This window comes from Bos taurus, chromosome 28, assembly GCF_002263795.3.
Source record: "Bos taurus isolate L1 Dominette 01449 registration number 42190680 breed Hereford chromosome 28, ARS-UCD2.0, whole genome shotgun sequence".
Classification (NCBI taxonomy): Eukaryota; Metazoa; Chordata; class Mammalia; order Artiodactyla; family Bovidae; genus Bos; species Bos taurus.
This window is the reverse complement of record NC_037355.1, coordinates 9,388,082-9,404,936: the sequence shown is the minus strand read 5'-3', so window position 1 is coordinate 9,404,936 and position 16,855 is coordinate 9,388,082. Positions and strand designations below refer to the sequence as shown.

The window sequence follows — 16,855 nt, the reverse complement described above, 5'->3', positions numbered from 1 at the left end:
CACAGTTCACCTAAACACCACCCCAAAAGTGTCTGGCACTGAACTCAAGGACTCAGATTTCAGAAATCTGTAAACTATCAGCTACTTAATAAAATGAAGCAAATTAAATGAAACTTACAAAGGTTGAAGGTTCTAAATGGGCCAATTGTGTAAAAATATTAAGTTACGGGACAGTCATGAATGGAAAATATCCCATTTCCAGCTACTGGTGGAAATCTAGAAAAATCTGAAGAAAAAGACTATAGGTTAACAGGCACATGACTGTTTTTCTAGTAACACTTCAATTGCTATTTACAACTGTTTTTGTTTGTTTGTAATTCATCTGATCATTAAGGATTCAGATATAAAAAGAATTCCTGCTTTATTCTTTACAAGCTGTCAACAAGATGGAAAAACAGGGGAGGTACAGCAAACAGCAGCATGAGCAGAAAAATGAATGAAAGCTGACAGATATGGGTGGCAGGAGCCATCGGTGTCCTCTGCAAGGGGCTTCCACATAGACATGGAAGGAGGTGTGGCAATGCCCCATCCAATCACAGTGGGGACACTCACTGAGAGCGGGCAGAAACATCAAGAATTCCTGCTACACAAAATGAATCCACCTGAAGTATGTAAAGGTTCTGCAGTTAAAGAACTTACCTCTACTGTTGGTGAGAATTAGTCCTTTCCTACCAACTCCTCCCTCTAACACCTTCTCTTTATCAGATAGTAAAACTAAAAGGCAAAAAAAGGAGAAATTCTGCCTGGAGAGCTATAAAAATAGCAGCTTTTGACTTGTCCCCCATCATAACTATTGCTATTGACACCTGTTTGTTTAAAAACAGAGCACTTATATATGGTCATCTCGTGAGACTCTAACATACTAACAAGCTCTAAAAAAAGCACAGAAACCTGGAATCAATAAATAATCCCCCCCAAACACATTTTACCTAGTGATTCCATCTTCCTCCCTGGCAATGAAACATTTCCATGGTGAGGTTCCTGCTTTGCAGTATGAGTAAGGCATTGCAATCCACTAACTGGACCACGTAGTCCTAAATAAAGAAGAGCTGACTATGATTTCTACCTAAAATGTTTTAAGTGCTAAAAGTCTTTTGGGGTGTCTGTTTCTATTCTCTGGAAGTTCACAATATTCAATTCAGCTAACGAGATGACAGTTACCATTTATCTTAAATATAATCTTTGGATAAGCCAGAAAGTAAAACACCAGTATCCCAAATATATTCCCCAAGAGATAACCATATAAACATATTATATATATGAAGAATTTTTTTTAATGTCAAACATTTACTATTATTTTTCTGGTCTTGAATCTTGGGTATTTCAGAATTTTCCCATTTTGTATGTTCCTTCTATCCTTAGGTCTTCCTAATTTCACACTACTCAAGGATTGGCTTTGTTTTATAACCCCTGATATTTCATTGCACTTAGCTAAAAACTCAGAAGTAAAGAAACCTACTTATAAAGTACGCTATGTCATCTACTAGAAAAACTTAACTTCAGCCATCTTACACTGCTGGCAATAACTGAGTTGCGAAAAAAGTGTTCTCCCTCTACAACGTAATAAAGCTTGTCAAAGTTTCCAAGAAACAAACTGTGACTTCAGCTTTTATTGCGTTCTAATCAGCGACTACAAAACCCCAGCCTCACAGATCGCTCTCCCCGTAGAGTGCGGAGGAGAATGCGGTGTAATCCAGGGCTCCGGGCACGCTGCCTGGGCCTGAGTAGGCAGGCATCCTCTTGATGCAGTACTGGGCCTGGTCTGGGGGCAGCTCCCGACGCAACTCCTCCGCCAAGATGTATGGCTGGAAAACAGTACACACATGTTTTAAAAATCAATGGCAAGACACACTGGAACTTAAATGGTTTAAATACTGACATACTTCTTGCATTTGTTTAATTGTTAAAAAAAGGATTAACTGAATCAGTCTGCTATACACCTGAAATTAACACAACATTGTTAATCAACTATATTCCAAAATAAGATAAAGATAAAAAAATAAAAGACTAAAGGTAGGGAGTCTAACAGGCACAGTACCAGACAGCCAACCAAAGGCTGAGTTTTACTTGTAATTTGTCTTCTGGCCAGTGGGAAATTTAAAATGCTTCATAGAGGCAAAGTGAGCAGTACCATCAACACTTCTCAAATTGAGCCATAATATTAGTGAAAAATACTATGATGTAAATTTCATACAGAAAGATAAAGGGGAGGTTGGTTTATACCATACACTAATGAAAATATAGGAATATTTAATTTAAAATGATCAACGTGGTTTTTAAAAAATACATGTGATATGTGCTTGCTTTCCTACACAATTTATTAAAAAACTAGAGGCATGTTGCCACTGGTGAAAAACTCCTTCTAAAGCAAAACTAAACTGACATTGAACAATGGAGTCTTTTGTTTTTAATGTCAAATGTCCAAGAGAAAATAGGATAATTCTCATAAAATAGACTGATAGGTCAAGATAAATAAAGAGCAAATATATTGTAATATATAGTAGGGCTTTGGGTGTGTTAGATAAGCCTTGGTTTATTATCTCCTAAACCAGTTGGACCTTCTCCCCTCAACCCCTATCCACATGATAAAGGATTCATTTTAAAACAAACATAATTATTTTAAAGATAGTTTATGTTGTCAGATAAGATTTTTTTTAAGGTAATAAACATGGCCAAGCCGATGTGTTTTAGAATCCTAACTTCCTTTCCCTTTCAGCTAGAACACAAGACAAAGGGATCATATCCCAAACTGAACTTATACATATTGAAAAGTTTTAATATTGTTTTGGGAGATGTGAAAATTCTAAACTTGCAATTAAACTCCTACTTAATTTCTAGGTTACATGTAATGAAAAACTTGCCAATTTTTACAAAGAATGGATGGCTCTATTCAACTTTGCTCCAAGGGCTGGGCACAGTCAGTGTCATTGATCCTTGGGAGAAGGTTCTCAGTTTTCTAACATCTGAATTGCACTGTTTCATCTTTCAGAAATCTTATCTACCAATCCAGAATGTAAAGTAGGGTTGAACCAGAAAAACACACACAAAAAAACTGCAAAATTCATACTGCTGGTTCCTTCTATGAAACTCCCCATAAGGACCAGGTACAAATGCCAAGACAGAATGTCTGTGTTTAGCCTCTTCCGAGTACACCAGCGTTACGTTTAAGTGCTTTCTGAATTCAGTGCAGATGCAGTATAAAAGGCAGCAGTATCAAAATCATTATTATTTGCAACATTGCTTCCATTCTTATTGGAATAAAGCAGCAGACTGTCAGAAAGGCAGAAGAAAATGTGTCGATGCAGACCTTGTCAGAAGCCAGGATCCGGAAGGACGCGATGACCTGCTCGGCCGTGTCGGTATCAGCCGTCTCTCTGGTCATGAAGTCGATGAAAGACTGGAAGGTGACGGTGCCCTGCCCGTTGGGATCCACCAGGGTCATGATGCGGGCAAACTCAGCTTCACCCTGAGGCAAGGTTGCAAGGAAACATTGACTTCAACAGTCCACAACTCCTAACTGGGCTGCTTTCCCGCTTTTACCTGTTGGCATGCAAGTTCCCTTTTGCTTGAAAACTTAAATATTCCCCGCACTTCCCTTCCATGTTTGGAACAGATTCCCCTTATGGGCGACTTAAGTTTACAGTCATTAACGGATTTTGAAATGTAGCTACAGCATCAACCCGGAAGCTCCTGATGTCCGAATTCCTTTCTCTCTCTGATCCATGTCGCCTTGGGTTGTTGTTGTTTAGTTGCTAAGTCATGTCTGACTCTCTCTGTCACCCCATGGACTGTAGCCCACCAGGCTCCTCTGTCTATAGGATTCTCCAGGCAAGAATATTGAAGCGGGTTGCCATATTCTTATCCAGGAGATTTTCCTGACCAAGGGATCAAACCCACGTTTCCCATCTCCTCCACTGGCAGGCAGATTCTTTACTGCTGAGCCACCAGGGAAGCCCTGTTGCCTTGGGACTTAACATAATTATGGAAGAAGAATTCAGAGACTTAGGCCTTTTCTCAGGCTATAATTGAGAAGAATAATACTGCCAAAGAGAAGGCAGGTTAGAGGCGGGCTCTCACAGTGCTTATTTGAAAGGGGAGATGCATCAAAGTAATTTATGTTTAACATTACATATTAAGTCATTATTGACTGGGGGATTTTCGCAGAAACTAAAGCCTGTAGGACAGTGATTTTTGCTTTGACTGGCCAAAAATTAATATGTTACTTCACTAACACTTTGCGAGTTATTACATTCAATAATTACACCTGACACCTATATAAAGTCTCTTCCAGCACAATGAGTTTCATTTTCACTTTCCGTATCAGAATCAATCACTAAGATATTTTGTCTTTTTGTTGGTCTAATTTTCACATCATCTGAATCAGAACTATATTTGGAAAAACTATCATATTACGAGATACTAAAGTATACATGTCACTCAGACAATCAGAGAAAGAATTTGCATAAAATTCATTGACAAATTCTTCACTCAAAATTTCACTATGCATCATTTTTAAAAATTTTATGGTAATAAACTTGTGTTTATAATATACACAAGTTGGGACAAGAAGCTAATGGGGCAAAATATGAATGATAACAACAATCGTTAAGTTTTGCATAATGAACCCTTGACCAATTTTAAGTTCTAACAGCTTCGCATGATGACGTAAATTATATCACTCTCACATTTCCAGTCAATAATGTTCAGGTAACAAAAGACATATTAATATGTCTTTGGTCAGTAATGTGTTAACAGGTAACACAGAAGTAAGGTTAATACAGGTACTCACAACCCACAGGGAAATGTAAGATTTCTTAGCTGATTTTAAATTTTTTTTAAATAATTAATTAATTTTTTGGCTGTGCTAGGTCTTCATTGCTGCGTGGGCTTTTCTCTATTTGCAGAGTGGGGGCTACTCCCTCGTTGCACAAAGGCTTCTCATTGTGGTAGCTTCTCTTGTTATAGAGCACAGCCTCTAGGATGCACAGGCTTCAGTGGCTGTGGTACGTGGGCTCAGCAGTAGTAATTCCCAGGCTCTAGAACACAGGCTCAGTAGTTGCGGTGGATGAGTTTAGTTGCTCCAAGGCACATGGGATCTTCTCTGATCAAGGATCGACCCTGTGTCTCTGGCATTGGCAGGTCGATTCTTTACCACTGAGCTACCAGGGAAGCCCACTAAAATGAGTATACTACCCAAAGCAATTTATAGATTCAACGCAATCCCTATCAAGCTACCAACAGTATTCTTCACAGAGCTAGAACAAATAATTTCACAATTTGTATGGAAATACAAAAAACCTCGAATAGCCAAAGCGATCTTGAGAAAGAAGAATGGAACTGGAGGAATCAACCTACCTGACTTCAGGCTCTACTACAAAGCCACAGTTATCAAGACAGTATGGTACTGGCACAAAGACAGAAATATTGATCAATGGAATAAAATAGAAAGCCCAGAGATAAATCCACGCACATATGGACACCTTATCTTCGACAAAGGAGGCAAGAATATACAATGGATTAAAGACAATCTCTTTAACAAGTGGTGCTGGGAAATCTGGTCAACCACTTGTAAAAGAATGAAACTGGACCACTTTCTAACACCATACACAAAAATAAACTCAAAATGGATTAAAGATCTAAACGTAAGACCAGAAACTATAAAACTCCTAGAGGAGAACATAGGCAAAACACTCTCCGACATACATCACAGCAGGATCCTCTATGACCCACCTCCCAGAATATTGGAAATAAAAACAAAAATAAACAAATGGGACCTAATTAACCTTAAAAGCTTCTGCACATCAAAGGAAACTATTAGCAAGGTGAAAAGACAGCCTTCAGAATGGGAGAAAATAATAGCAAATGAAGCAACCGACAAACAACTAATCTCAAAAATATACAAGCAACTCCTACAGCTCAACTCCAGAAAAATAAACGACCCAATCAAAAAATGGGCCAAAGAACTAAATAGACATTTCTCCAAAAAAGACATACAGATGGCTAACAAACACATGAAAAGATGCTCAACATCACTCATTATCAGAGAAATGCAAATCAAAACCACTATGAGGTACCATTTCACACCAGTCAGAATGGCTGCGATCCAAAAGTCTACAAATAATAAATGCTGGAGAGGGTGTGGAGGAAAAGGGAACCCTCTTACACTGTTGGTGGGAATGCAAACTAGTACAGCCACTATGGAGAACAGTGTGGAGATTCCTTAAAAAACTGGAAATAGAACTGCCTTATGATCCAGCAATCCCACTGCTGGGCATACACACTGAGGAAACCAGAAGGGAAAGAGACACGTGTACCCCAATGTTCATCGCAGCACTGTTTATAATAGCCAAGACATGGAAGCAACCTAGATGTCCATCAGCAGATGAATGGATAAGAAAGCTGTGGTACATATACACAATGGAGTATTACTCAGCCATTAAAAAGAATACATTTGAATCAGTTCTAATGAGGTGGATGAAACTGGAGCCTATTATACAGAGTGAAGTAAGCCAGAAGGAAAAACATAAATACAGTATTCTAACGCATATATATGGAATTTAGAAAGATGGTAACAATAACCCTGTGTACGAGACAGCAAAAGAGACACTGATGTATAGAACAGTCTTATGGACTCTGTGGGAGAGGGAGAGGGTGGGAAGATTTGGGAGAATGACATTGTAACATGTAAAATATCATGTAAGAAATGAGTTGCCAGTCCAGGTTCGATCCACGATACTGGATGCTTGGGGCTAATGCACTGGGACGACCCAGAGGGATGGTATGGGGAGGGAGGAGGGAGGAGGGTTCAGGATGGGGAACACATGTATACCTGTGGTGGATTCATTTTGATATTTGTCAAAACTAATACAATTATGTAAAGTTTAAAAATAAAATAAAATTAAAAAAAAAAAAAAACTTTTTACCTTCTAAAATACTAGAGGAAAAAACACTTTGAAAATCAGGAGGAAATGCCACTGAAGTGTCTACTTTCAATGGGCAAATTGTAGGGTATGTAAATTATCTCTCAAATAATGCTGTTTAAAAACCATCAGGAAAGTTTTATGTTATCTTCCTTCACAAGGGAAAAACCAGCTGACCAATGACTGAATGAAAATATATGTTCTGACTCCAGGAAGTCATTTTCATACGGTACCAGGCATGTTACCTAGTAACCTTGGTAAATGAAACAATCCCAAGTGGGCTGCCACAGTTTAAGGCAGTTGTCTTCTAAAATACAAACCTAAATAAGCTCAGTAGAATATCATAGTAAAATTTCAACTTCTGTCTTACCAGGTCATAACCCATGGAGATCAGGCAGGCTCTGAAATCCTCATGATCCATTAGACCATTCTTCCTCTTTCAACAAAAAGAAAGAAGAAAGAAGTTGAGTGTTAGACGCAAAATAAACAACTCGACTTGACCAGGGAACAAAATCCAGAAAGAGAAGGGACACTTTGACATCTGCCAAAGAATTTTTAAAGGTCTGATTTACAGAAAGGACAGGCCCAACACAGGGACATTACATTACAAAATAATTTCTTAAAAAGGAAAAAGTAGGGAAGGAAGGTAAACAGCAGTCAGAAATGGAGACCACACCTTAGAAAGCAGGAGGAATACCCAGTGCTACTGAAAATGACCATGTCAGAAGCTGCCCACTGCCACCCACTGATGACCGAACACAATGTAAGTGTTGTGAGAACGCCTCACACTCTTGAGGCCCCAGGCAGACCTCGCTTGTAAAAGTCCCCCAAAGATGACAGCAGGGCTAGGATTCATGCTGCAGTTACCCTACAGCCACTCTCAGGCCCAAGTCCCTCCAAGACGTAGAATCCTTAACTTAAACTTCTATTAATTCTTTTACTGGGCGGCGGGAAGGGAAAGCTAGTATGGAAGGAGTTCTTTTTTTTTTTTTTTTTAATTTTTCACTCCTTCTTAGTTTTATTTTATTTTTTTTTTTTAACTTTACAATATTGTATTGGTTTTGCCATATATCAACATGAATCCGCCACAGGTATACACGTGTTTGAAAGGAGTTCTTGTTAGATGAATGAAAATTATTCACTGCAACTGGGAAGCTGGGTTTTTTGTTTTTTAATTAATTTTTATTGGACTATAGTTGCTTTACTTAAACTTTTAAACTTGGCAGGTTCTGCATTGTCCTCCTTTGCACCTTTGTTGCAAGAGACAGTCTCGTTACCCTGGATTCAAATAGATGTGGATTTCCCCTCTCTGAAGTGGCCCAAACAAGCGGAGCTGTCCTCCTAAAAGCCCAGGTGATATATGCAGGAACAATGGTCAATTATTTCCCTCCATGGAAGGAAAAAGACCCGACCTGAAGGAAGTCAGGTCAGTGTGATAGCATCAACAGTACAGCTGTGCTGAAGCCAAAATAACTTTAGTATCCATGTCTGTATATAATACTTTATTTATGCCTCAGCTCCCTGATCAGAAGTCTACTTTCTGAACTCATTAATAGGCCTGAATATGGCTGGTCTAGTCCACAGGCATTTTAAGAACCATTTAACTAATATCTGTAAATCATACACAGGGTCCTGAGCAAAAGAATGAAATATACTTTGTTAGGGATCTTTTAACAAATGGAATGTGGCCTTAAGAGTCACTATTAACTAAATGATAAGCAAACTGGGCATTTTCTTGTGAAGAACTGGTTTTACCCAATTATATTCAAATCAAAATATTAGATAATATTTTAAGGGCAGCACTAAACTTTTTATATGGTCATCATTTTGTTGATACATTTTACTTACAACATTTCATGAGCTGATTTTGTTCGTTAAAAAAGAAAATTAAGTTTTATGGCAAAAGAGTAGGCTAATTTTCATCAGGTGCTTTACCTAAATAGTTAATTAGGAAAAGTACATTAGAGCTTTGTATTTAAGTGCTTAGAAAATGACCTAAATCCTTCAACTATATTCTGTTAAGGATGTACTTTCACTTAGAATAAATCTTGCTTTGCTCCCAACTACAAAGGCATTTGTTAAGTGATCTGTATAAAAGGGCCCACAAACCTAGACCTTGTCTGATGTCACCTTGAGCAACATCAGAACTTAGCACACTTCATTTCAGTGGCTCTTTTCCTCTGGCCTTAATCATCCTGTTTCCCAGTAAATTTTAAGGACATGACGACTTAAAAATAACAGCATGACTGCTATTTCAAATATGTCTTTTGATGTCCCCAGCACTGCCTTTCAAATAAGTAGGAGTGAGGTACCCTGTCGAAGTGGTTGAAGGAGGCTCTGAACTCATTCATCTGCTCCTGGGTGATGCCCTTCGCATCTCTCGTCAGGATCTGGGTCTCCACTTCGTTGATGGTTCTGGCGATAGTCGTCAGCAGCAGCTCCCAGCCCACACGAATGTGCTACCAAGGGAAAAACAGCAAATGATCAGCTCCAGGTTCTCCCGGCAGGTCAATCTCGCCTGCTCACTTTCATAACAGGAGAGTCAACCCAAAGGGAGACAAGTAGGACTTCTCGATACATTTTTTTTTTAATTCTACTTTTGCACTTTCTTTCAAGATTCTATAGTGGGAAATACTCAGAAGTGAGGAGCAGGGTTCTAACAGTGACAACTAGCACCTTGTAGAATACAATGTACAGTGTACAGTCTTTCTGTCACTAGGAACACCTTTCTATTCACCGGGTAGCAGGATGAGCCCTGGATTACACCCACTGGCTCCCAGAAGGATCAAACTGGGCCAAACTGGTAGAAATGGAACAGTCCCATTCCTGGGAGTCTCTCCAAAGCAGTGCAGCGAATTCACTGTTGTGATAACAATGATGACAAAGGATGATGTTGATAAATAACAACTATATAGCACTTGATCTGAGCTGCTCAGGTGGCGCTAGTGGTAAAGAATCCGCCTGCCAATGTAGGAGATGCAAGAGACATGGGTTCAGTCTCTGGGTCAGGAAGATCCCTTGGAGAAGGAAATGGCAACCCACTCCAGTATTCTTGACTTGGAAATCCCATGGACAGAGGAGCATGGCAGGCTATGGTCCATGGGGTTGCAAAGAGTTGGACATGACTGAGCGACTGATCACCCACACACAGTGCTTGATCTACTTCACAAAACGATTTCACATGCAGTGACAGTAAAGGCTTAATGATCCCTCACGTTCATACTTGTAGAACGAAACAGGAACAGATAGAGACAAATGTGGGCGGAAAACACCCTGACCAGGTGAAATGGTCACAGGCAGACACCAGGGCGCCACAGGCCTGTGCGGCAGCTGTACCTCCATAGTATAATTAGTGTGCTTGTTGTCAAAGACCAGGGCCTCCTGGATAAGCTGATGGTCGCCTTCCAGCTTGTCGATGTTGTTCTTGTAGTTAATGATGTTGTGCTCGTACTGCTTCAGTTGGTTCATCTGGTCCTCCAGGGCTCCTGTGATTTGGATGGAGCTCCGGGCAATCTCCTGGTGGAGGCAAGAGCAGGGGAGGAGGACAAGGTGAGCCAGCCTCTCTAATGACTCTGTGGGCAGCATCCTTCCTGGTTCTGCTTCTGATGCCAGCTACACCAGCATTTTAGGCGGTAGCCAAAGTCCCTTATTTTTCAGATGAAGTAGGAAATAGGGCAGTACCACAGCATGAAGGAAGCCCTAGTTCTAATCTATCTAGAGAATAGGAAAAGAAAAAAAATCAACCAAGATCCATGAAGAAAGGAGGCCTTTCAGCCTCTTCCAATGAAGACGGATGCCTGAAGCGGCCTCTTTTCGAGGAGACTGGGGGATGGTCTGCAGGAATGTGGCTGCCAGACAGATTTCAGACCACTAGATGCTTCATCAGTGGTCAAAAGAATTTCCTAGATTTTTAGATGTTCTCCTCTTTAAGAAAGAAGCCAACAGTTTATCACCATGAGGGGGGACTCAGAGAAAAAAAAGAACAGTAGGTCAATAAATGTCTCTTGGCTGTTCTTGGTAATAAAATGAACCCAGAAATCAATTGTCATTCAAAGATTACTTTTCCTTAAAGGTTCTGAATATGCCAAGTATTTGTGACTCTTCACACATCCTCCTTAGGGATGGATGGTTTAGAATCTAGGTCCTGCAGAGGCTGAAAACTGAGAAGGAGACCCATCACCATTTTTAATGACAAGATGAATGGATGACAGCGAGAACAGCCTCCCAGCCTTCGGTTCGTGTACACCTTCCCCCAGCACCCCGCCCCCACCCCAACCCCCCTAAACTGATGCACAGGCTGCAACAGCCCAGAGGCCACCCAGGGTAAGACCCAGGTGACTTGGACAGGGCTCTCATGGCACTGAGTGGACACCAGTGGTTGTGTCAGCTTGGGGACCAATTTGGAGGCCATGACATGCTTTCTCTGAGGCACCAACCCACCTCCATCTTGTTCTGGATCCAGGGCCCAATGGCATTGGCCTGTGCAGCGAACTGGCGCCGCAGACGCTCGTTGGCATGCTGGCGGGCCAGCTCCTCCTGCAGTGACTGGTCCCGGATGGGCACGAGCTGCTTCACCTGCCAGGATTCAAGGACAACAGGGGTTAGAGGCCAGTGGTGGTCCAGGAAGAGTGACCAAGATAGGTGGTGGTGGGTGGAGGGCAGGGGTGGGAGCAGAGTGGGAGGGGAGGGAGGGAGAAGGAGGGGGAGGGGGAGGAAGGGGAGTGTGCTCCCTACTTTAGGGACTAAGAGGGAGCTCAGTCTAGCCTTGATTGCCACCCAGTGCCACCAGTGCCTGCTGAAAGGCTAAGTCTGCATGAGGGACGCTGACCATTTGTCTAACTTGGGGTTCCCGGCCTGCAGCACTAATCCGGGGTCGGGGGGTGGGGGTTGCGGTGCAGGTTGCAGGGCTGGGTGCAGAGTGCAGAGGATTTGTGAACTTGAATGAACCAAAACTGACATCCTTATTTTCCCCAGCTCCAGCGGAAAATGAGCATTTCCTTCGATTATGAATATGGACACCAAGTCCACTGTGACTCTATCACAACAGGAATCACATTCTTACATACGTTAGTTACTGCCTACCTCTCAAAATATGATGGACACTCATCACCACTCACATTTACTAGGTCTGCTATTAGACCTAGGTTTAAAATATGGTAGTATATTCCAACTTTAAAAATACATTTTCTTGGTCTTTTATTTTTTATTGATGTATAGTTGATTTATAATGTTGTGCTAATTTCAGTTGTATAGCAAAGTGATTCAGTTATATGCATATATATTTTAATAACTATTTTCAATGTAATTTATTTGCTTTGTAACCTTTAATATTATTTATGAATGTATACATATTTTTATCAGAAAGGAGCCACAGGCTTCCCTGGACTACCAAAGGGATCTAAGACACAAAAAAGTTGGGAACCCCTGCCAGGTTCATGAGCTCAACCCTGTATGATGCTGGCCCACCAGAAAGGATCCCACCTGGCCCATATTTTTTTCCATTCCATTTGTACCCTGTGATTTATATTTTATGCTATGCCTGAGTTCTCTTTGGATCCACAGACAAAAGAGCTACTTCAGAAGCCTTTTTCTGTGTGTACTGGCAAAAAGACATTACTATTCAATGTCCCTTTTACAAAACTCCCTCTGGAAAATTTTGCTCTATAACTTAAGTGACAGGAGAAGAGTTTGTCTCACTTTAAGGGAGGGAAGCTCAAGAGGGAGGGGACATATGCATACCCGTGGCCGATTCATGTTGATATCTGGCAGAAAACAACAAAATTCTATAAAGCAATTATCCTTCAATTAAAAAATAAATAAATTTTAAGAAAAGAAGTGACATATTTCCCTTTTTCTGCCCAAGGAAACTACTCAGCTCAACACCGTTTCCTTTTTACTCTGACTGTCCGAAGACCAGAGCTAATTTTAAGTTCAGAAACAAGAACTAACTGTCTCTCAGTTTAACAAGAACTTAACTGTCTCTGTGGAGAACGCAATGGCACCCCACTCCAGTACTCCTGCCTGGAAAATCCCATGGACGGAGGAGCCTGGAAGGCTGCGGTCCATGGGGTCGCTAAGAGTCGGACACGACTGAGTGACTTCACTTTCACTTTTCACTTGCATGCACTGGAGAAGGAAATGGCAACCCGCTCCAGTGTTCTTGCCTGGAGAATCCCAGGGATGGGGGAGCCTGGTGGGCTGCCGTCTATGGGGTCACACAGAGTTGGACACGACTGAAGTGACTTAGCAGTAGCAGTAACTGACTCTCAGTTTAACACTTTCTTTCCCATACCTGTTTCTTTCCCCTCTCTTTGGCATGGTTTGTAACTAAACAGTTGTTACATGTGTTTTTATAGCAAGCCACCTCAAATCCACCTGCTGGACTTCTTTACTGAAGACTTAGCAGCCTACTAAGATAACCGTGCTACAATTTAAACCATGAAAATAAATCTTTCTTAAGAATGAGACAAAAGGGTTCAAATGATCCCACTGGACTATAATTAAATCTGTACAGTTTCCCAAAATATAAGTGGCAGTAAATGAGCAGAGAGTCCTTTGGTTCCCCATATACAGTTTCCTAAGTAATTTCCCCACATTTTAAATTCACACACACTCAGGACATGTCTATCCCATATTCTTAAAAATCTCTGATGAAGTACCAGCAGAAAATGGATTCCACCAAATTTTCAGCTGGGGTTTTAAAAATAGTTTCAGTATTATAACCTGTACTGAGTTTGCTAACACTGAGAAGATTTTCCTTAAGGACAATCATTTCTACTTTCTTACAGATCATAGAAACTGCTAAATGTATTTAGATATTGAAGAGTGTAACATATTTCATCTGTGAAAAACAAGACAACAGGCCCAAAATAGAGTCGCTTATACTAAATCCCACTCCACCAGACCTAGACTTAAATACAATTTCCGCTCTCCCAGAAATGGAATCTTAAAAACCAGTCAATCAGGAATCACCTGATCAGCACTAGTGTGACCATCTGCCAGGTAGACCCCTAAAGGGAAGTAACTTTGCAATAACCAACCTTCTTTTTTTGGCCATGTAACTTCCTTGTTCCTACTCTTTTCTGCCTATAAAAGTCTTTCATTTTGTACAGCTCCTTGGAGCTCCCTTCTGTCTGCTAGATTGGATGCAGCCCAGTTCAAACTGACTTTTGCTCAAAAAAAGCTTAAACTTGCTACTATGCCTCAGTTTCTCTTTTAATGCAACTGTGAAATTTGGGGTGAAGGGCAACTCTGATCACCAGGGAGTCACTCTAACTTCCCCAGGGGTTCACCTCTTCTCTCCACCTCAGCTTGAGAACATCCACCTCACCCCACACCCTCCTTGCCCACCCCTGGACCTTCAGTTACCCACCTTGTCCCACTTGGACCGGATCTCGTCCACGGTGACGGTGCTGTAGGGGTTGCTTGAGCTGATCCTGATGCTGTAGCTCTGGATCACCTTCTCCACCTCGTTCTGGATGGCCAGGATGGACTGCCGCTCGCCGTCGGCCTCGGGCAGCGTGGCCTTGAACTGCTCATGGGCAGTGATCAAGCTCTAAGCCAGAGACAAGTGGAGAAAACCTGACTTACTTCAGAGTGAATTTTACAGGCATATAAATAACTTTACAACTGCAGGGCTCTCCAGTGGATGACAAATTCTGAATGTCTCAGAGAAGCTATCTGGTACACAAAACTCAAGTTCGTCAAAATGGGGGGAAAAAAAGACCTCCTGATGACTCACTGGTGTCTATTAATCCAAAGTCTTTAAAAAATAATTGTTTTCTTCTTTTAAAAACCATAATTGATTTAATCATGATGCTCAGCTACTGTTTAGGTCTTACTCACCAGCAACGCACAGAACTTAAATTAGCTGCCTTTCCTAATGACCAGGGTTTATTTACCCTTAGCCCCTCAAAAGGAACCCACCATTTGCTGCCTTTAAACCTACAGACCACCAGGAAGTACCTCCCTTTCCTGCAAAAGAAAAGGCCACAGAAACCAACTCATTCCCCTCAAGCTTTATAAAGCCCCCACTTAACAACCCTATCCTTGGACCCTAGAGGGTAAAACAGCAGCTCCTTATGTTCAGTTGTATGTAGATGCCATGGGGACCACCTTCCAGGGCCATGCTAATACTCAGTACAGATGCTGCAACCCATCAGCTGCCAGCACACCTTTCACTAAATGAAGAGACTACTTCACGCATCAAGTATGGCCTCCAAGGAATATTTTGATGTCTCACTTATTCCAAAAACGATTTTAGATTGCCAACCTCTGCTTAAGAGTGCATGCAAGAAACATTGTCACAGCTTCTTTCACAAGACAAAGGCCATGTTCAAGGAAGTAATTTCTTTCCCCCTACAACCAGGTACAAACCCTTCTAGAATGCTCCTTGGCAAAAATTCCTGTTCCTTGGTTGGGTTCAAATCCCAACCTTCACTATTTCTTTTATATCTAGATTATTTTTGATGATCCAACAGTATTTTCTCTTTATATTCCATTATACATTAAATGGTCTCTAAATAAATTGGGTCCTGGCTATTTGAGAGGAACTTACCTCCCTAAATCACTTTTAAGTCTTATTTGTAATTCTGATGCTCCAGAAGAGATCCAAAGCAGACCATTTCGGATTGTGGGAAGTAGAAGGTGCTAGTTTGTGTTTTTTTTATGCTTTATGGTCTGGTGAAATTCCATAGATTTTAATGAACAGTAAATGCGAACACTGCAAAGTAGGTAACTTACCAGCCAATAAACTCATCATTTGCTGTGACTAAGTCCAAGAGCATATATGTCTATTCTGCTCATATGATTTCACATTCTATTTTAAAGAACATACCCTTTTAGACATATTCTCCTTTATTTGGCTGATGTTAATTTAGCTGTAGCAGAGTAGTATACACATTTTTAAGCTAAAGGTCAAAGGGTACATTGTGCTTTCTAGTCCTATACATGCGTGTGTGTTTTTGGCTTCGCTACACAGCATGCAGAATCTTAGTTTCCTGACTAGGGAGCAAACCCCTGCTTCCTGAAGTGGAAGCTCAGAGTTTTAACCCCTAGACTACCAGGGATGTCGCCAGCCACATTTCTCTTAATTAAAAAATGAGACAAAACAAAAGAGAGAACTCTTTTGAAATTACGATTCATTTCTAGTAGTGGGAACACAGAGCTGTGTTCACTTACCTGGATCTCTTCAATGCTGTGGACAATGAACATGTCTTGTAGATCCTCCATGGCGCCTTCCATCCAGTTGTTGAAAGGAGCTGCTCTCTTGGCAAACTCCAGGTGAAGTTGATCGATGGTTTCCAGCAATTTCTCAGTTCTCTGAAGATTAAATAGAAGTCAGTGTTATCATAGACTAAATCAGAAAAAGTTCTCAGAACATGTAAAGATGCACTCCAAAGCAATAAACTATTATCTGACATTTCGTCCATCACAACCCTCCCATTATCAGCATGTGTATACAAAAAGATTAACTGATGTCCAAATGACTAGGCTGAGCCCTGCAGGTCTCTGAAGTGCCTTCTGAATCAGAGGTGGATTTAATTACATCCAGAGTCACAATGTTCTGAAAGTATTTAAAATATTCTACCACCTGTTACTCTTGTATTTTTTAAAATTTTTATTTATTTATTATTTGTCTATCTATTTTGGCTGTGCTGGGTCTTTGTTGCTGCGAGTTTGCTTTCTCCAGTTGTGGCAAGTGGGGGCTACTTTTCATTGTGGTTCTCAGGCATCTCATTGCAGTGGCTTCTCTTATTGCAGAGCATGCGCTCCAGAGCACAGGCTCAGTATTAATAGCTGTGGCACAGGCTTAGTTGCTCCGTGGCATGTGGAACCTTCCCAGGGACCTGGGATCAAACCCATATCCCCTGCATTGGCAGGCAGATTCTTAACCACTAGACCACCGGGAAAGTCCCCACATCCTACCTTTTGAA

At 41.1% G+C, this 16,855-nt stretch overlaps 1 protein-coding gene across 1 annotated transcript in view; it reads right to left on the bottom strand.

Moving 5' to 3' along the window:
• Positions 1 to 1,579: 1,579 nt before the first annotated feature.
• Positions 1,580 to 16,855, bottom strand: part of ACTN2 (actinin alpha 2) — a 78,678-nt gene continuing 63,402 nt past the window's right edge. The window contains exons 14-21 of the mRNA NM_001034635.1: positions 16,101 to 16,241; positions 14,293 to 14,475; positions 11,361 to 11,495; positions 10,257 to 10,436; positions 9,233 to 9,379; positions 7,291 to 7,356; positions 3,308 to 3,466; positions 1,580 to 1,805 (exon numbers count right to left, since the gene is read on the bottom strand). Coding sequence (NP_001029807.1) covers positions 1,647 to 1,805; positions 3,308 to 3,466; positions 7,291 to 7,356; positions 9,233 to 9,379; positions 10,257 to 10,436; positions 11,361 to 11,495; positions 14,293 to 14,475; positions 16,101 to 16,241 — 1,170 coding nt within the window. The 3' untranslated portion in view covers positions 1,580 to 1,646. The remainder of the gene's footprint in view (positions 1,806 to 3,307; positions 3,467 to 7,290; positions 7,357 to 9,232; positions 9,380 to 10,256; positions 10,437 to 11,360; positions 11,496 to 14,292; positions 14,476 to 16,100; positions 16,242 to 16,855) is intronic.